Genomic DNA, 19644 nt, shown 5'->3' with positions numbered 1-19644 from the left:
AGATATGAGACAGTGGATTTTCTATCTGGCCAACTTACCATATTTTTGAAGACCTCTCAGAAATATGACTAATGCGTCAAAAAAATCTTCACGATGTTTCTGTAGTGAGAGAGGTGTGGCTCAGTGGTAGTGTGTCCTTGCCTTGCACAGGGTTCAAAAGCATACACGTTCATCTGTTTTTCACAATTCTCGCCACTCTGTACTTTTCTCCTTTTAAAAACGTCTTGCGTGGTCACACTAAAATAAACATATTATACTTTCCATTTCCACTCCCTGGGTCTCTGTACCACCCAAGGTGGATGTGTCAGCACAAGACGAGTGAAAGGAAGGGAATAGCGAAAATGAATTGTCTCGCTCAGGATTTCTTTAGTCAGAAGCTATAAACCCGCCACCACATTAACGTGCCCAATAATCCTCTGTTCCTTTTTGCCATATCGTTGAAGAGCAAGACAGAAAAACAAGAGCCCAGAGAAAAGGAAAAACTTAGAAAATTTTCTTTTGAATTCCCTTGGTATTCTGAGCAGTGACCATGTAGGGGAGCATGTTCTTGCTTTGCTCTGTTCTTCACCTTTGCCTTTTCTTTCCCTGGCTTTTGCTAACCCATTAATTGTCCTTAAAATTGGGTCCTATTTTCAGGCATAAATTGGAGAAGAATCTATATTTTGGGGGTGAAGGGGTGAGTGAATGACAGGTGATATTGAAGACAAAAGAATTGGAAGATATAGTGACCCTACAAATGACAGTTTTTATATTTTGAAGAAATAGCTAAAAGAACAAGCTCAGAGAAGCCGAAATAGCTCAGTTGGGAGAGCGTTAGACTGAAGATCTAAAGGTCCCTGGTTCAATCCCGGGTTTCGGCAGTTTTTGTTGTTTTTGTTTTTTTAGTTTTGCCTAATAGAACCCTTATTTATTTATTTATTTATTTTTTGGACAGAGTTTCACTCTTGTTGCCCAGGCTGAAGTGCAATGGAGCGAACTCGGCTCACCGCAACCTCCGCCTCCTGAGTTCAAGAGATTCTCCTGCCTCAGCCTCCCTAGTAGCTGGGATTACAGGCTTGCGCCACCACGCCTGGCTAATTTTGTATCTTTAGTAGAGACGGAGATTTTCCATGTTGGTTAGGCTGATCTCGAACTCCCGACCTCAGGTGATCGGCCCGCCTCGGCCTCCCAAAGTGCTGGGATTACAGACGTAAACCACAGCGCCTGGCTAATACAACCCTTATACAACACTTGCTTGCCAATCCCAGAAGGGTGTATAGAACTCCAATTTTTTGCTGTTGAAAATCCGATAAAGGTAATATACACACACACACACACACACACACGCATATATATATATGTATATGCATATATATATGCATCACTCTCTCCTTTGGTTGCATATTCCACTGAAGTCTTCCATGAAGTGCTGACATTAAATAAATTATTTAAAGTCTTAAACCTAGGAAGTGATTTTTTTTTTTTTTTTTTTTTTTTTGAGATTGAGTTTCGCTCCGATGCCCAGGCTGGAGTGCAGTGGCGCATGCTGGCTCAGTGCAATCTCCGCCTCCCGGGTTCAAGGATTCTCCTGGCTCAGCCTCCCCAGTAGCTGGGATTATAGGCGCCTTCCATTTCAAGTCGTATACAGTATTCTAAATAATTTGTATCCCCCATTAGTACCTAGTATATTCTACTCACAGCAGCTGCAGACGCTCCACAATACTCAGAAAAAGAAAGTTACCTCCTGGAAATTATTACAAGAAGGGTTTTCAGGAAGGGGGTGTAGCTCAGTGGTAGAGCGCATGCTTTGCATGTATGAGGCCCCGGGTTCAATCCCCGGCACCTCCAAACGGTGGTTTTGCTCTGGTAGTGTTCAAACCTAATTCTGAAGCAACATAGACTTACTTCTGCCTCCGCACCTTTTTCTATCCTATTTCTGCACATACAGAGAGTAAAGACGTAACCCAAAGGGTTGCCTCCATTTATAATCCATCTCTATGCTGTGAGCTTCGACATCACCGAAGGCGATTGCGACGGCAGAAGGAAGGTGAAAAAGAAATGAGGAAGAAAGAAGAATGGGATCCCAACAGGGTGTCTTGAACCCAAACAAAAGTGTGCACATCCACGGGCGGTTCACATTCGCTCTCATTTTGTACTATGATTAAAGAGAAGGAAAGACAAAGAAGGGAGAAAAGCAACCCGCGGCCATTCTTTTGCAGTGGCGCGATCTCGGCTCACTGCAACCTCTGCCTCCCGGGTTCAAGCGATTCTCCTGCCTCGGCAGCTGGGTTTACAAGTGCGTGCCATCAGGCCAAGGTAATTTTTGTATTTTTAGTAGAGACGGGGTTTCACCATTTTGGCCACGCTGGTGTCGAACTCCAGACCTCAGGTGATCCACCCGCCACAGTTTCCCAAAGTGCTGGGATTACAGCCGTGAGCCACCGCTCCCAGCATCATCTTTTTTTTTTTTTACTTTAGTTTTGTTTTCTGGGCCAAAGAACAGAGCGAAAGCATCTGTCCACTGATTTCTCCTCCAGTCTCTCCCTGTCAGCCTGCGCAGAAAGCACAGCCACAAGTGTGATCCAATACTGAGACAAGGGCTGCTGTGGCTCTCCAGCCGCTTGAGATGGGAGTGGAAGGACGCTGGATGACCGAACAAAGACTGTCAGGGAATTAGAGGCCTTCAACATGCGAGGAGCAGAAACCAATACAGATCAACATTCCCTACTGATACAATTGATTCATTTTCCTGTATTTCTTCAGCCATTCCATTTCCCTCGTTAAAATAAAACATCGCCTGGAAACCTCTGTTAACAGCCAACGGAGGACTCATATGAAATAGTAGGAAAAGTTTTTCTGTCACAATGGAAAATAGATGCAAAGTAAAAGGTGAGTGGATCGCAGGTGTGTTGAGCACTTCCTCAGGTAAAAACAAAACAAAACAAACTTTTTTTTTTGTTCTTTCTCTGTCAGTCCCATCACATCTGCATTGCATGACCAGGGAACTCCCAGGAAATCCTGTCCACTGATGATACCTTTTAGGGGTTTCCAATGCTGTATGTTTCAAAATTGCTGTCCTCTGTACATGTTTGCTGTTGAATCAAAGCATCTTTGAGAGGCAACAGAGTATGATGTTTGTCACCATCCACCCGTCTAACACTCTATCAGGCTGGGATGTCCTTACTTCTTGATTCTTTTATCCAGTGAAAATATCCATAACCAGTATCCAGGAGGGATACCGTCTGGTGAAACCTGCTCAGCTGAGGATTGGCTGTGTGCCCCCAGGCCAATCATATGTTTGTTTTAAGATGCATTTTTTGGAGACAGGTAATGAAGACATGCCATATATTTTCTTTTCATTTCTTAATTTTTCCCCCCTACTATCTACTGGTTCTCTCCAGGCACTTTAAGGAAACAGTGTCATGTTTGCCACAAAGGATGCTGCACAGGAGAGCAAGGGGTGAGGGATTAGGGTGCTACCAGTGGAATGCCAAATTCCAGGCCCAACCTCAGATCTACAGAATCAGAATTGATGAGAGTGGGGCCCAGCCGCCTGTGTTGAATAAGCCCTCAAGTGACTCTGATGCTAAAGTTTGAGAAGCACTGCTCTAGATGTTTCAGAAGGAGGTCTCAGGGCCAGACGCTTGCTAAGGAGAAAGAGTTGCTCCCGGGGTTCCCTGCCTATTTTCAATAAAAAACTCAAACCACGTAGAAAGCCAGTTACGTATTTGCCTTACATCAGGGGTGAGAGTGGATTTATTACCTCTTTGAGACCTTCAATATTTTAGATGACTGGAGATCACACACAAGAGCCTTTGATTTTCCTGTAGAAGAATTCACAGGAGTTCTTTAGAGCCAGGAGACTCTTTCCAGCCAAAATACCTGGAGCCATCTCAAGCTATTTTGGCCTTTCAATTTGAAACCCAGGCTTGAAAGTTTCTAAGCTCTAAGGAAGACACTGTAATCATTCTTGCTCCACCCTCGGGGATGGAATTCACCCTGCTGTCTCTCAAGCAACCACCAATTCTGCCAAAGTTCTGGTCTAAGATCAAGTTGTTAAAACCCAGTCTATGTGGCTGGGGGCGGTGGCTCATGCTTGCAATCCCAGCACTTTGGGAGGCCAAGTCTGGTGAATCACGAGGTCAAGAGATGGAGACTATCCTGGCCAACATGGTGAAACCCGTCTCTACCAAAAATACAAAAATTAGCTGGGCATGGTGGCCGGGGAGGCTGAGGCAGGAGAATAAAAAATTAGCTGGGCATGGTGGCTGCGCCTGTAGTCCCAGCTATGGGGAGGCTGAGGCAGGAGAATCCCTTGAACCTGGGAAGCGGAGATTGCAGTGAGCTGAGATAGCGCCACTGCACTCAAGCCTGGTGACACAGCGAGATTCCATCAAAAATAAAAAACAAAAACAAACAAAAAAACCCGCAATCTAATGCATAAAATGTAATTAAAATATCTTCGCAGCATTAAGTAGAGAGTTCCTTGTTGTTAGGAGACTCTTCCTCCTTGGAAGATATTCTCTGTCTGTCTACCTTCTGCGTTTTCACATTTGTCTCTTCCTCTCCACACCTAAGCCAGTGCTTTATTTCCACTAATCTCGTGTAGGGATATACTTTTGTATGGTGACCTTGGTTTTCCCCACTCTTCTTGCTTCCAAGAGTTGGATGTAGGCAATGTAGGAGCCCACTGCCAAAGTGTGGGTGATATTCTCCAGAAAGAAACCTAAATTTCAGAGGCTTGCTGATGTGGAAGAAAGCCTAGGATATTCGACTCATAGAGCTTCGCACTGCTAGGCAGGTTGAAATCTGGACACCCTGAATTCCTTAGGAACAAGGTATAAGTACTTCTGAAAACCAATTTAAGTTTAAAATATACTGAGACTCCCTGATCTTTCTTGTTTTTCATGACATATTCCAAGCTCAAGAAGCTACACACACACACACACACACACACACACACACACTCAAATACCAAAACAGAACACACTCTCCTATCTATAACACAGGGGCTTAAGCAGGAGGGTCCAGAGAGACCTGGTTCAACACTCTCCCCCTCACGAACAGTAGGGATTGGAAATAGGCGGCTTCTCTGTCCTTTCCTCGGAAGCCACCAATACCACCCGCCTGTACCAAAACTCAAGGGTACCCCTGCTCCCCAGTACCCCAGCCAGTAAAGGAGCTGCGAGGCGTTCTCAACGCCGCGACTACGTTGAGCAAAACGAGGGAGATCTTGCGGGGGAAGTGTTTTCAGCTCACTTCTCCTACAGGGAATGAGCCCTCTCGCCTATCGCGGACACCGAGGAAACGCAGCAGAGATGGGCACCTGGGCTGCCCAGATCCTCTGGCAGCCTCCGTTGCTCGTTCACTTCGCTCCTCCTCCGCCTTTGCTGCCGCCGCAGCAGGTGCGCACGCCACCGCGTCACTGCTTCCCTCCTCGAGCTCCTGTGGTCGAGCTCAGGTGGTCCTCGTTCTCCTCTCCATCCGTCGTTTCTTGAGTCTCAAAACTGGAGCCACAACGTCCCCAAGATGAAATCCATGCTGGGTTTCAGCCACGGTGCCGGCCCAGGGGCTGGCGAGGGTAAGGACGGGCAGCGACCCACGCTCCTGGGTCTTCATTTCTAAGAGCTGGGAATTCCACCTTCTCACCTCCTCACCTGGACCTAGATCCCCCCAGGCGGTACTGACCATTCTGTTTTGTGTGACAGCCCTTGAAGGCAGAAGGAAAAGATGTAAGAAGTGAGAATTAAAAAAACACTTTTTAGTTTGAAAGTATTTCAAGCCTACAGAAAAGTTGCAAAAATAATACAAGGAACTACCATACACAAGTTACTCAGATTTAGCAATTTCAAATATTTTACCACATTGGTTCTTCTTTCTTTATCTGTCTCTACAAATATAAACACACACACATTATTTTTCCTGATCGGTTTTTTATAGCTTGCATACATCATGTATTTTTATCTCTAGTAATTCAATGTGTACTTCCTACTAGAAAGAACATTCTCTTGTAAACCATAATTTTCAAACTCAGAAAATTAAACATTAATACAATACTATTATTTAATATACTGTCTATATCTAAATTTCACCATTAATTCCAACATATCCTTTCTTGTTTCTTTAGTTTCCTTTGATCTGAAGTGGTTTCCCAACCTTTCTTTTGTGTTTTATGACATTAATTTTGAAGAATTCAAGCCAGTTGTCTGTAGAATGTCCTTCAGTTTGAGTTTTCCGATGTTTCCTCATAATTAGATTCAGGTTATGCACATTTGGCGAGAACATAGCATAAGAGATGTTGTGTTTTTAGTACATCACATAAGGATTTTTTTCCCCATTTTTGGTGATGTTAACTGAATGTAAAGTCATAATTTCCTCCCCATGTAACTAGTATGTAATCTGTAAGGAAATATTTGAGGACATGCAAATATTCCATTCTTCATCAAACTTTTACTCATAGTTTTATGGGTTGATCAATGAATTTTGCCTTAATCAATCATTACTGTGTTGGTATCACGATATTTTAAATATATCATTTCTTCCACATTTATTAGCTGGTATACCATGGTGCAGTAACGTGTCCCCCCCTTTCCTCTTCAGTAATTTCTTTACTAATAGTAATGACTCAATCTTTTTTATTCAATGGATTGAAATCTTCTTCTTATTATTGTTATTATTTTATTTTATTTTGGAAACAAGGTTTCACTCTGTCACCCAGGGTGGAGTGCAGTGGCGGGATCTGAGCTCACTGCAGCCTCTGCCTCCCATGTTCAAGGGACTGTCACTTTAGCCTCCCCAGTAGCTGGGACTAGAGGTCACGCCACCACACCCAGCTAATTTTTGTATTTTTTGTATGGACTCGGTTTTGCCATGTTGCCCAGACTGGTCTCAAACTCCTGGGCTCAAGCTGTCAGCCTGCCTGAGCCTCCCACAGTGTTGGGATTACAGGCCTGAGCCACCATGCTTGGCTGCTCTTTAAAAATTAATTAATCTCAATACTCAAAGTATCCCCAGGTCATGTATCCTTTTAAGATATGCCTACATTGGCATAGGCGGTGGCTCATGCCTGCAATCCCAGCACTTTGAGAGGCCGAGGCGGGCGGATCACCTGAGGCCAGGAGTTGGAAACCAGCCTGGCCAACATGATGAAACCCCGTCTCTACTAAAAATACAAAAATTAGCCAGGTGTGGTGGCACATGCCTGTAATCCTAGCTACTTGGGAGGCTGAGGCAGGAGAATCGCTTGAACCTGGGAGGCGGAGATTGCAGTGAGCCGAGATTGCGCCACTGCACTCCAGCCTGGGCGACAGAGCATGTGAGGAGACGAGTGAAAAACCCAAAAAGAAGAAAAAGCAAAAGCCTCAGGAGGTTCCTCAGGAGAATGGAATGGAAGACCCATCTATCTCTTTCTCCAAACCCAAGAAAAAGAAATCTTTTTCCAAGGAGGAGTTGATGGGTAGCGATCTTGAAGAGACCGCTGGCAGCACCAGTCTTCCCAAGAGGAAGAAGTCTTCACCCAAAGAGGAAACAGTTAATGACCCCGAAGAGGCAGGCCCCAGAAGTGGCTTCAAGAAAAAGAGGAAATTCTCCAAAGAGGAGCTGGTCAGCAGTGGGCCTGAAGAGGCGGCTGGCAAGAGCAGCTCCAAGAAGAAGAAAAAGTTCCATAAAGCATCCCAGGAAGATTAGAATGCAAATGGACATTCTCTGGGAGATGGGGCATACCATAGCCCAAGGTGACATTTCCCACCCTGTGCTGTGTTCCCCAATAAAAACAAATTCACAAAAAAAAAAAAAAGAGAGAGAGAGAGAGAAGTGAAATCTCCAATGTAACTGCATTTGTCGATTTTTTAAATTCTATCTTTTTAGTTTTTAAAAATATTTATTTATGTATTACATTTATTTATTTATTTATGAGTCAGAATCTCGCTCTGTCACCCAGGCTGGAGTGTATTGGCACCATCTCGGCTCACTGCAACCTCCACCTCCCGGGTTCAAGCAATTCTCAAGCCTCAGCCTCCCTAGTAGCTGGGACTGCAGGTGCACGCCACTGCACCACCATGCCCGGCTAATGTTTGTATTTTTAGTAGAGACGGGGTTTCACCATGTTGGCCAGGCTGGTTTCCAACTCCTGGCCTCAGGTGATCCGCCCACCTCGGCCTCCCAAAGTGCTGGGATTATAGACGTGAGCCACTGCGCCCTGCCTGGTTCTCTTTTCTTTTTTTTTTTTTTTTTGAGACGGAGTCTCACTTTGTTGCCCAGGCTGGAGTGCAGTGGCATGATCTTGGCTCACTGCAACCTCTGCCTCCCAGGTTCAAGCAATTCTCCTGCCTCAGCCTCCCGAGTAGCTGGGACTACAGGGTGCACCACCACGCCCAGCTATTTTTTTTTTTCGTATTTTTAGTAGAGACGGGGTTGGTCAGGATGGTCTCAATCTCCTGACCTTGTGATCTGCCCGCCTCAGCCTCCCAAAGTGCTGGGATTACGGGCGTGAGCCACCGTGCCCGGTCCTTTTTTTTTTTTTTTTCTTTACATGTTGCAGCTCTGCTGTTTGGTGTATACATATTTAGGATTGTTATGCCTTCTTGGTGGATTTTCTTTGTTCTTAAGTTTATATTAATATAGTCACTTTTGCTTTCTTTTGATTAACGTTTGCATGTAATATATTTTTATCCCCTTAATTTCAGCCTGCTTATATAATTATATTTGAAGTGAGTTTCTTTTAGACAGTGTATAGTTGGATTATGTTTTCTAATCTGTTCTGTCAATCTCTCCCTCCCTCCATTCCTTTCTTCCTTTTGCCCTCTCTCTTTCCTTCCTTTCTTTCTGTCTCTCTCCTTCCTTCTTTCTTCCTTCCTTCCTTTCTTTTCTTTCTTCCTTTATTTTCTTTCTATTTTTAATAGACGGGATCTTGTTTTGTTGACCAGACTGGAGTGCAGTGGCTATTCACCAGGGCAATCGTAGAGCACTGGGTCTTCCAACTCCTGACCTCAAGCTGTTTTCCTGCCTCCTCTTCAGCCTCCTGTGTAGGTGTAGCTGGGACTATAGATGCAGGCCACCACACCTGGCTCATGGTTTTTGTTTTTTTGTTTTTGTTTTTGTTTTTGTTGTTTTTTCTCATCCTTCTTTTAAAGTCGCTAAATAAAAATCATACCTGGATGTCTGGAAATGTCAGTTAACATCAAACATGTTGCTGCCATGAAGTGCCAAACAATTCTTTTTTAGTACCTAAAAAAGCGTCCCTCCTCTGAGAAGAGGACAAATAGTTTACAGATGTCTAAGACATTTTGACTGTAGTGAAACAGCAGCCATTTCCTCTGCTGTTTCCTGTCCGTCTAATCACTTCTGCTTTTATTTTCTTTCTTTCCTTTTTCTTTTTTTTTTAAAGACGATGTCTCGCTCTGTCTCCCCAGGCTGTAGTGCAGTGGCGCGATCTCGGCTCACTGCAACCTCCGCCTCCAGGGTTCACGCCATTCTCCTGCCTCAGCCTCCCTGAGCAGCTGGGACCACAGGCGCCCGCCACCACGCCAGGCTAATTTTTTGCATTTCTAGCAGAGACGGGGTTTCACTGTGTTAGCCAGGATGGTCTCGATCTCCTGACCTCGTGATCCGCCCGCCTCGGCCTCCCAAAGTGCTGGGACTACAGGAGTGAGCCACCGCGCCCGGCTATGCTTTTATTTTCAAGGCACTAATCAAAATTTCTGGCCTACTGATGGCCGTATTTAAAGGGTTTCCAGGGCTGTGATAGTTTCAAACCCTGTATTTCCTGAAGACTAATAAAGAGGGAAGGGAGTTCTGTTTGTCAACTTCACTGTTTCTTTTCCTCTTTCCCTTCCTTCCATTCTTTCTTTCTGTTTCTCCGGTCACTCTCTTTTTTTTGCTGCTTTTCTCCAAAAAAGAACAACTTCACTATTTCTTTCCCTACCAGAGCAGCCCCTCATTACCTCCTGACTCTGAGAAAGATTCTGTCTCTTTCAGATGTCCTTAGTTGATTGACTCACAAGCAAGGAGTGTGACGAGGAAAATAGAATAAAACACCTTCTAAATTCTAATACAAATTGAGAAATTTGTATCTTTGTCTCTGCCTAGCAACATTTAAAATGAAATGGGACCATCTGAGAAGCATATATTGTTCAAATCTTGGGATAATTTCAAAACATCTTTTTCTCAATGACCAATCAACAACACTGGAATACATATCATATATATGTATTATGTATTATATATATATATATCAGACAAAGATTATTTCTCTAAACTATTTGATAATGATTTTCAGACATCTTATCTTTTTATTCTTAAATACTTCAATGTGTATTTCTTAAGAACAAGGTCAATTCCTTAATAGAGCACAATTATCAAGTTCAGTAAATTTAACATTGATAAATGTGAATATAGCCTAATATAAAGTCTATTAAAAATTGTCTAATTGTACCAATAAAAACTCTTATACAAATTTCTCTCCCAAGCCAGGATCCATTTCAGAATCACATATGAATCTAGTTGTCTTGACTCTTTAGTGCCCTTTAATTTGGAACAGTTTCTTAATCTTCTTGTCTTTCACAACACCGACATGTTTTTGAAGAGTTTTTCCAGTGGTTTTGTGCAATGTTTCTTAATCTGTATTAGCCATGATAAGATTACATCGGGTTATGGAAATTGGGAGAAATGTCACAGAAATCACGTTATTACCGTCTCTCACACCAAGAGGCATGAGCTGACTGAAGTTAGCTTGATCACTTGATTTTAAGTTTGTAATTACTGTTTCTTCCCTGAAAAATTATCATTTTCCTCATTGTAATTAACAAGTAATCTACAGAGAAATACTCCGAGACTACGTAAATATCCTGATCCTCATCAAAATTTTACCTATACTTAAACATCGACTTACAAATTTTGCCTGCATCTATCATCATTCTGACGGTGTTGTTTAAATGGGGATTTTTAAATTTTATCCTCACTTTGTTTGTTTGTTTTTTTGAGGCGGAGTCTCACTCTGTCGCCCACGCTGGAGTGCAGTGGCGCAATCTTGGCTCACTGCAAGCTCCGCCTCCCGGGTTCACGCCATTCTCCTGCCTCAGCCTCCCGAGTAGCTGGGACTACAGGCACCCGCCACCACGCCCGGATAATTGTTCGTATTTTTAGTGGAGAGGGGCTTTCACCGTGTTAGCCAGGATGGTGTCGATCTCCTGACCTCGTGATCCGCCCGCCTCGGCCTCCCAAAGTGCTGGGATTAAAGGCGTGAGCCACTGCGCCCGGCCGTCACTTTCACATTTATCATTTGGCAAACCACTGTAAGGAAAATCGTCCCGTCTTCCATATTTATTTGTTTAAATTCCCAAGATTGATAATCAGTTATTGTCATCACTGATGCTAAAAGTGTGCCAGATTTGGCCAGTGAGATTCCCTTCAAGCTGGCTTCTGTGTCCTTTTAAATCACTCCCGTCATTTCTGAGCACTTACATTCTGGCACGGCAAGATACCTTAAGTTCATCTTGCAGTTTCCCTGGCACAGTCCTGGAGTCAGTGTAGTTGACACTAACAGCTACTTTCTATTAGTACCTCTGGTTCCTTTTAGTAGGGAATGGTATTTGAAAATCAAGATACAGAGTTATCTTTGCTCATTGCTTCTGAGGTATCATTTCTTCTAGGCCCACTTAGCAGATAGATCTGTGGGGAAATTTTACAATTTCATATGTACAATTTCATACTGATGCCTCTAATTCCTATCAGTATCAACAGGACTATTCTTTACCTTCCTTCTTCTCCCACAGTGAGAGTCTGGTTCCAACAACAGACACTCGATTTCCCAATCCTAAAATTCACACAAAATACCAGAATTGCTACAGCCCTCACTCTACAAAAAATAATCCTGATACATAGAGTTTAAGATTTGTTCGATGTTCTTTTCGATCTTACAATTAGAACAACAATCTGTGTAAACCATTTTCTTAGATCAGTTCTTTCCTCTTCAATGTGGTTACATTATTCTTTTGAAATGCAGTTAATTTGCCTCTATTTGTACTGAATTTTAGGGTATTCTCACACATACCTGAGTTTTATTTTTTGACTATGTGAAACACTAACATGCTTCCCAGAGTCAAAACAAAAAAGTTATAAGCAGAAAATTTTCAAGAGAATGTTGTATGCCGGGGGTCACTCAACGGATAGAATGGAAGTATGCTCCAGAAAGTCTAATATGATGGGGAGACCACTTTGGGGTGAGTTGATCTTGGACTGACCACAAATCAGGAACAATCCCTTTCTTTTTACCACTAAGAGATCTTTCTCCTGGTGTAGTCGTGCCCGAGGGGGGGGGGGGGCACTTAGTGTCGGTTATTCATAAACAGTGGAATTGGAAACATACAGTGATTGTCTTGATGACATAAAGCACAGACTCAGGCAGCGGAGATCACTAAAGCATTTTCCCAAGCTCCTGATCTTGGGAGGGGGTATATCTCAGGAGTAGAGCATGTGGTTAGCATGCGTGATGTCCTGCGTTCAACTTCCAGTATTTCCACTCTTTTTTTTCCTATGAGCTACCTTAGGAAGTTCTTCATGATATTCCCCACCTATTCAAGGGAATTGTGTTGGCCTCTGCATTTCTCTTTCATACAGGGAGGTAATTCGTGTTCATTCACTTACAGTTATTTGCTGCTTAGGATTATCCACCTGTCCTAATCAGTTCCACAAATCACTAACGTGGATCACGCATTATAGAAGCAAGTAGTATTCCTTGCCATCTCGCAGATTTCCAGTTTAAATAAAATAGTCAGAAACCATTGAATTCTGTGACCTAAGTCTGATTTCAGATCAGAAGGTTAAGGCTCAAGTTCTTTTGTGTTTCTTACTTTCTTCTAACTGCTTCCTCACCCAGGTTGCAAAAGTCCTGTAAGCTTTCACTAAAGGATTCCACTACCAGTGGCTAATGATTGCTGGTGACGTGCTGGTGGTCACTTTTTCCGTTAGAGACCCACAAATTCTGAAACTTAATCCAAGCTATTTAACCACAAACATAACGACAAATGACAAATATAATGACAAATGAGGAAAAGATCTCAATCACCTCAACTGAAATTTGGCAGGGAGAAAATTACTTCTCTTGGTTCTTTAAGGAAGTTTCTGGTCTGAAATGGCAAGCTCTCTGAACTCCAGAGTCCAAGATCCATCTAGGGTAAAAGCTCATTTCTTCTTCTTCTTCTTTTTTTTTTTTTTTTTTTTTTGAGACGAAGTCTCACTCTGCCTCCCAGGCTGGAGTTCAGTGGTGCGATCTCGGCTCACTGCAAGCTCCGCCTCCTGGGTTCAAGCAATTCTCCTGCCTCAGCCTCCTGAATAGCTGGAACTACAGGCACTTGCCACCACGCCCGGCTAATTTTTTGTATTTTTAGTAGAGATGGGGTTTCACCATGTTGGCCAGGCCGGTCTCAATCTCCTGACCTCGTGATCTGCCCGCCTCGGCCTCCCAAAGTGCCGGGATTACAGGCGTGAGCCACCGGGCCCTGAGCCACCGGGCCCAGCCAAAACTTCATTTCTTTGGTTGTTTTTTTTTTTAAATAAATAAAAATAATGAACTTTTATTCTCCCAATCCCAATGGATCCTTTTCTACCTCACTGTACTTACTTTCCAGGAATAACTTCCTTCTTAGCTACTGAACATCCCATATCTCCAGATTAGAACTCTGCACAATTTCCAATTCTGATACCACAGTGCTAAGCAGAAATTCACAGGGGGATACTTGGCAAGCATCTTAACACTATTTTGTTAAAAGAAAATCTCCTTTTATTTTCAGCTCTATTTCATCAAAGAATTAAAAATTAAGTTACTAAACACCTAGAAGGCAGAAAAGCAGCCTCTTTCTCCATGTGCAGAAGCCAAGCAACCCAGTGGGGCTTCTGTATGCATCATCTCTTTTACTCACTTTCTAAAGGCTGTGACCGTCCACCACCTACCAGGTGATCACAAGCCACCCCTTAAGTCAATTTTGAGGTTAACCCACTTGACTTGAGAGGGATTCACCTGTACCACCTCTGCAGCTGTAATGTGAGAAATAAACTCATCCATCTAAACCCAAAGAACGGACTCAGAGACCCAGAGAACAGCGAAAGTGAGACTTTTAATGAAGGTCTTGAGAGATCAAGATCGGATGTCTGGCGTGCAGGCACACCCAGAACAGTTTCAACAAGCAATTTGTCCCCTAGTGCGCAAGTCCCTCCCCGGGTTCCTCATAGGCTGAGTGCTATGGGGTTACAATTTTCTTGGCGTTTGCCGACTGATTGTTAGGCAAGGGCTTTAGGTGTCTCTTTGTTTGGGTTGTCTTGCTGCATTTTGTTGCAGCCCACAATGCATTGCAATCCTGGTTAGCTCAGGGGCTCTTTAAGCATTTGACTTATGACCTAAGTAGCTGGGCAGGCTGATAAGAACAGACAAAGTGAGCTATTTTGCAGACTAATAAACTTATATCTTAGACTAAACTGTTTTGGTTTGGGTGAAACCAACTAAGGATGGGGGGTGGGAAGGGGAGGAAAGAGGTGGGTGACAAGCAGGCATCCTCTATCCAAGCAGGGACCTAGTATACCCTGTTTCTTCTGTACTTTGCTGACCTAAGCCAATTTAAGGCACTTTGTCTTGGAAATGGGCCACTGTATACATTATTTCCTTGAGGAATAACACTAAGGAAACGGTGGCTGCACACGTAGTTAACACCAATTGTACCGCGACTTTGTAGTACCTAACCTTGTTTTTAGACTCTCCCTGAATCACCTAGCCTTGTTTCCACATGAATAGGCTCTCCCTTAGCTGAGAAAGCCGGAAGTACTCCTTTTGGCTCCTTCATTTACAAGACGTCAAGGACTCCTTACCCACCCCCTTCCCCAAGCAGTTAACTTGTGTAAGCTGACTCTCAACATATCAGAGTCCAATTAACTGATAAGGTACTGAAGCAAGCAATGTACAAAGTTCCCAGGATTTCACTCAAGAGATAACACCATAAAGCCTTGAGTTTGTGTCCGGCAGAGCCCCCATACCTAATGCCTTATGATAGATTTAGAGCCCCTGCACCTGGAACTGTTTGTTTCCCTGTAACCATTTGTCTTTTTAATTTTTTTGCATATTTTTACTTCTGTAGAATTGCTGCAACTAAGCTCCCCTTCCCCTTTCAAAACCAAAGTATAAAAGAAAATCAAGCCTCTTCCTCGGGGCCGAGAGAATTTCCAGCGTTAGCCGTCTCTCGGTCGCCGGCTAATAAAGGACTCTTAAATTCGGCTCAAAGTGTGGCGTTTCTCTAACTCGCTTGGGTACAACATTTGAAAGCCCCAGCGAGATATATTCGCCACTGGGTGAGAGCCAGGCTCGCTCCGGGCTCCCCCGGAGGGACGGCCGGCTTGTAGGGGAGGCGCCACCTGAAAACAAATTTTCCAGATCCCCGAAAGGCGACGGTCTTCCGGAGGAGAGCGGATCGACTACTGTGTGTGTGTTTCCACAAAATTCAACCTGTGAGTCCTCAGCTTCTGACCACGGGGTCAGGTAAGTCAGATTTGACTTCCGTTTGGTGAGAGGGAGGCAGCCCTGACGAGGGCATCCCTCTCTTTGACACAGCCCGCTTTTCCAGGACGCTGGAGGACAGAGCCCTGGTTTTTCTGTTAGGCGCCTTTTGGTTCTGGTTTGGTGAGAGGGAGGCAGCCCTGACGACGGTGTCCCTCTCTTTGACTCTATCCATACTCCAGGACGCTGCAGGATAGAGCCCTGGTTTCTGGCAGGCCGGCCTCTCCATTAAGACTAGTCTCACTCTCTTCTCCTCTCCTTTTCTCCCCGTTGCTCTCTCTCTTCTCTCCTCTTGTTCAGGTCTTCCGGGACCTTTCTTTAGAACGGGAAATAAGAAAAATTGTTATAAACTCTTTGTGAATGTGTGCACTACTGAGGAGTCCAGGGGCCTGCCTCTGGATCTCCAGTTTGTAGCTCCACAGCGAAAGCTATGGAGTTCGAGTGGGCCCTCACCTGCGGTTCCGTGGCGACCTCATAAGCTTTAAGGCAGCATCGGGCATAGCTCCATCCGAGCCGGGGGTTTATACCGGTCTGCCAATGCTAAGAGGAGCCCAAGTCCCCTCGGGGAAGCGGCCAGGCAGGCATCTGACTGATCCCATCATGGGACCCCCTCCCCTTGTCTGTCTAATAAAAAACTGCCATAATTGTTTATATACCCTAGGGTCTGTTGTTTGTTTTGTGTTTATTGTCCTGCTCGGTGTCCATTGTCCTGTTTAGTGGTTGTCAAAGTTTTGTATGTCAGGTCATCGATACTGCCCAAGACGTCTAGGCAAGAATTTCTTCAAGGTCCTTAGTGTTGATTTTTTATCACAGGAGGTTAAATTTCTCATCAATCATTTAGGCTGGCCATCCCAGTCCTGCCTTTTCTGTCAGAAACAAATCAGGTGTTGCTACGGGAACGAGTGTGAGGAACATTCGCCTGTTTGGGATTTCTGGCACCATGAAGATTGCTGGCAATTTAGATTGTCATACCCCATGTCCAAGTGACTGGGCCACCTCCAGACTAAACCAGTGGTAGGTTCAAAATAGCCACCCTGCAGACCTCCTTGCTCACCTCTTTTGTCATCCCGTAACTTTTCCCGTGCCCTTAAATAGGGCACTGTGCAGAGAAACCTACGCCCGTATCGCTTTACTTTGTTTAAACTCTTATACTCTTATTCTATTCCTCTGTGGCTATTCTCCTACCTTAGGAAAGATCCGAGTGGCCCTTTTTCCTCCTCATCCCTACCCCTTACCCCATACATCTCGTTTTCCCATGTCACAGCAAGTTCAGCGTCTCCAGGACTTGGCTCTGCTCTCACTCCTCAAACTCTTAAAAGAAAAGGCCGAGTTTGAGCTATTTGCCTTTGAGTCGTGGAGACACCAAGAGTATTTAGGCTACAGGTCCAAGGAAAGAGGGAGGATGCCTAGGTTCATCCGGCCAAGGAGACCTCAGGTTGGCCGCTAGTCCTCTTCCCTCAATCTTGGATAATTATTCTTTTTTTTTTTTTTTTTTTTTTTTTTTTTTTTGAGACAGAGTCTCGCTCTGTCGCCCAGGCTGGAGTGCAGTGGCGCGATCTCGGCTCACTGCAAGCTCCGCCTCCCAGGTTCAGGCCATTCTTCTGCCTCAGCCTCCCAAGTAGCTGGGACTACAGGCACCTGTCACCACACCCGGCTAATTGTTTTGTATTTTTAGTAGAGACTGGGTTTCACCGTGTTAGCCAGGATGGTCTCGATATCCTGACCTCGTGATCCGCCCGCCTTAGCCTCCCAAAGTGCTGGGATTACAGGCGTGAGCCACTGCGCCCGGCCCTCCCTCCATCTTAAAGCTACAGTTAACCGTCATGTGGCAAGTAGTGTGAGCTATTGTTGTCTTTCGGCTCCTTCTGGTTATGTTAATTCTATTCTTCCGATACTCCAGCCCCCCAGGGAGTGAGTTTTTCTGTCCGTGCTGGATTTGATATCCCTGCTCAAACCTTGTTAAACTGCCTCCAAAAATGAGAAACTCCTCTTCCCGGCCCTGTAAGGATTGGAGCCCCCTCCAATGTATGTTGCAGAATTTTTCTTTAGGCTTCTCAGAGGATTATGGGGTCCGCCTTAAAAAAAGCAAACTCCGGACACTCTGCGAAGTAGAATGGCCAAAGTTTGGAGTCGGGTGGCCCCCAGTAGGGTCACTGAACCTCGCAATTGTTCAGGCTGTGTGGCAGGTTGTTGCTGGAACTCCCGGCCACCCCGATCAGTTTCCCCACATTGATCAATGGCTGAGTTTGGTCAGAAGCCCCCCTCCATGGCTCCGCTCATGCACCATTCATAATTCTGCCTCCAAGGTCCTTTTGAGCCAGACCGCACTTTCGCCTCCATGCTCAGTTGGTTCGGCTCCCCCTGTACTACCTCCCTCTGAAGAAGAAGTCTCCCCCACCCAGTTCCTTATAACCTTCCTGCTTTATAACCATCCTTATAACCTGCCTTATAACCGTCCTTCTCCCTTAGAATCTTCCCTTGTCTCCTCGACTACATCCCCTGTAGGCTCGCCGCCTATTGCCTCTCGATTGCGGCCGCGGCAGGAGGAAGTAGCCCCCCTTCTACCACTGAGAGAAGCACAAGTCCCTCCGGGTGATGAGCGCTCAGCCCCATTCTTGGTTTATGTCCCATTTTCTACTTCTGACCTGTGTAACTGGAAGGCTCATAATCCTCCCTTCTCTGAAAAGCCCCAGGTCTTGATCTCACTGATGGAGTCTGTGCTCCGGACCCATCGGCCCACCTGGGATGACTGTCAGCAGCTCCTTTTGACACTTTTTACCTCTGAAGAGAGGAAACATATCCGAAGAGAGGCCAGAAAGTATTTCCTCACATCAGCCAATAGGCCAGAGGAGGAAACTAGAGACTTTCTTGAAGAGGCCTTTCCCTCTACCCAGCCTAACTGGGACCCGAATTCCTCGAGTAGGAAGAGAGCTTTGGATGATTTTCACGGGTGTCTCCTTGCAGGTATCAAAGGAGCTGCTCAGAAACCCATAAACTTGTCTAAACGACTGAAGTCATACAGGGGCCTGATGAGTCACCGGGAGCGTTTTTAGAACGCCTCCAGGAGGCCTATCGGACTTATACCCCTTTTGATGCGGCAGCTACCGAAAATAGCCGTGCTCTTAATTTGGCATTTGTGGCTCAGGCAGCCCCTGATATTACAAGAAAACTCCAAAAACTATCACTCAGCTTTTAGAGATAGCCCAAAAAGTTTTTGACAATTGAGAGTTTGAAAAACGAAAACAAACAGCACAGGCAGCAGCTGATAAAGCATCCAAAAGACAAGCAAAAATCTTAGCTGCGGCCATCCGAGAGGTCAAGAAGGGAAGGCCCCCATCACAGAGGAATAGCCAGGGAACCTCGAGTCCCCACCATAAGGGCAAAAGAGGTGAACAGTCTCCCCTAGAAAAGGACCAATGTGCTTATTGAAAGCAGACTGGGCACTGGAAAAAGGAATGCCCACTACGGCCAGAGGAGAAATCAGAAAAGAAAAAGGTCCTCACCCTCCCTGCAATGGAAGAGTCTGATGACTGATGGAGCCAGGACTCCCTCTCTCTTGGCCCCCAGGAGTCCATGGTGACCGCTACAGTGAGGGGCCACCCTGTACGCTTCTTAGTAGCTACCAGGGTGGAGCATTCGGTACCGCAGACCCCTTTGGGCAGTGTCTCTAATAAAAGAGTGGCTGTACAAGGGGCTACTGGAGTTATTCAGGAATATCCTGTCACACACTCACGAGAAGTGAGCTTGGGACAAAAAAGAGTGACACACTCATTTCTTGTGGTTCCAGAGTGTCCTTTTCCTCTCCTTGGAGGAGACCTGCTCCATAAGTTACAGGCCTCTATCTCCTTCTCAGCCCAGCAGGCTCACCTCATGCTAGGAAATACAGCACCTCCCAACTCCTGCTAACTACCCCTCTGTCAGAGGAATATCTTTTAGTTTCAACATCACAACCACTGGAAAATAATACTAATCCTTTCCTCTTGGACTTACAGACACTCTTTCCCCGAGTTTGGGCCAGTCAAACCCCCCAGGACTGGCTAAACACCATCTGCCAGTGGTTGTAGAACTCCTGGCCACCGCCTTGCCAGTCCAGGTAAAGCAATATCCTATGAGTCAGCAGGCTAGAC

At 45.0% G+C, this 19644-nt stretch overlaps 1 protein-coding gene and 2 non-coding genes across 3 annotated transcripts; all 3 read left to right on the top strand.

The window, feature by feature from the left end:
- The first annotated feature begins 787 nt into the window (after positions 1-787).
- On the top strand, positions 788-860 carry TRNAF-GAA (transfer RNA phenylalanine (anticodon GAA)). Its single transcript has one exon. It is a non-coding gene; the product is annotated as a tRNA-Phe (tRNA).
- Positions 861-1755: 895 nt separating this feature from the next.
- Positions 1756-1827, top strand: TRNAA-UGC (transfer RNA alanine (anticodon UGC)). The gene has a single exon. It is a non-coding gene; the product is annotated as a tRNA-Ala (tRNA).
- Positions 1828-2843: 1016 nt separating this feature from the next.
- On the top strand, positions 2844-7766 carry LOC129039001 (nucleolar protein 56-like). Its single transcript, XM_054492565.2, has 4 exons — positions 2844-2868; positions 5142-5384; positions 5479-5560; positions 7278-7766. The coding sequence occupies exons 1-4, from the start codon at positions 2844-2846 to the stop codon at positions 7663-7665; spliced, it is 738 nt and encodes a 245-aa protein (XP_054348540.1). The 3' UTR covers positions 7666-7766.
- The last annotated feature ends 11878 nt before the right edge of the window (positions 7767-19644 follow it).

The sequence above is a fragment of the Pongo pygmaeus genome, chromosome 5, assembly GCF_028885625.2.
Source record: "Pongo pygmaeus isolate AG05252 chromosome 5, NHGRI_mPonPyg2-v2.0_pri, whole genome shotgun sequence".
Taxonomy (NCBI): Eukaryota; Metazoa; Chordata; class Mammalia; order Primates; family Hominidae; genus Pongo; species Pongo pygmaeus.
Note: the sequence above shows the minus strand (reverse complement) of the source record. Positions and strands in the feature narration are given on the sequence as shown.

Coding starts and splice junctions, on each gene's coding strand:
- LOC129039001 (XM_054492565.2), top strand. CDS start 2,844: ATGGAAAATAGATGCAAAGTAAAAG. Junction 5,385..5,478: donor CTTTGCTGCCGCCGCAGCAG/GTGCGCACGCCA, acceptor TCGTTTCTTGAG/TCTCAAAACTGGAGCCACAA. Junction 5,561..7,277: donor CGGCCCAGGGGCTGGCGAGG/GTAAGGACGGGC, acceptor ACTGCACTCCAG/CCTGGGCGACAGAGCATGTG.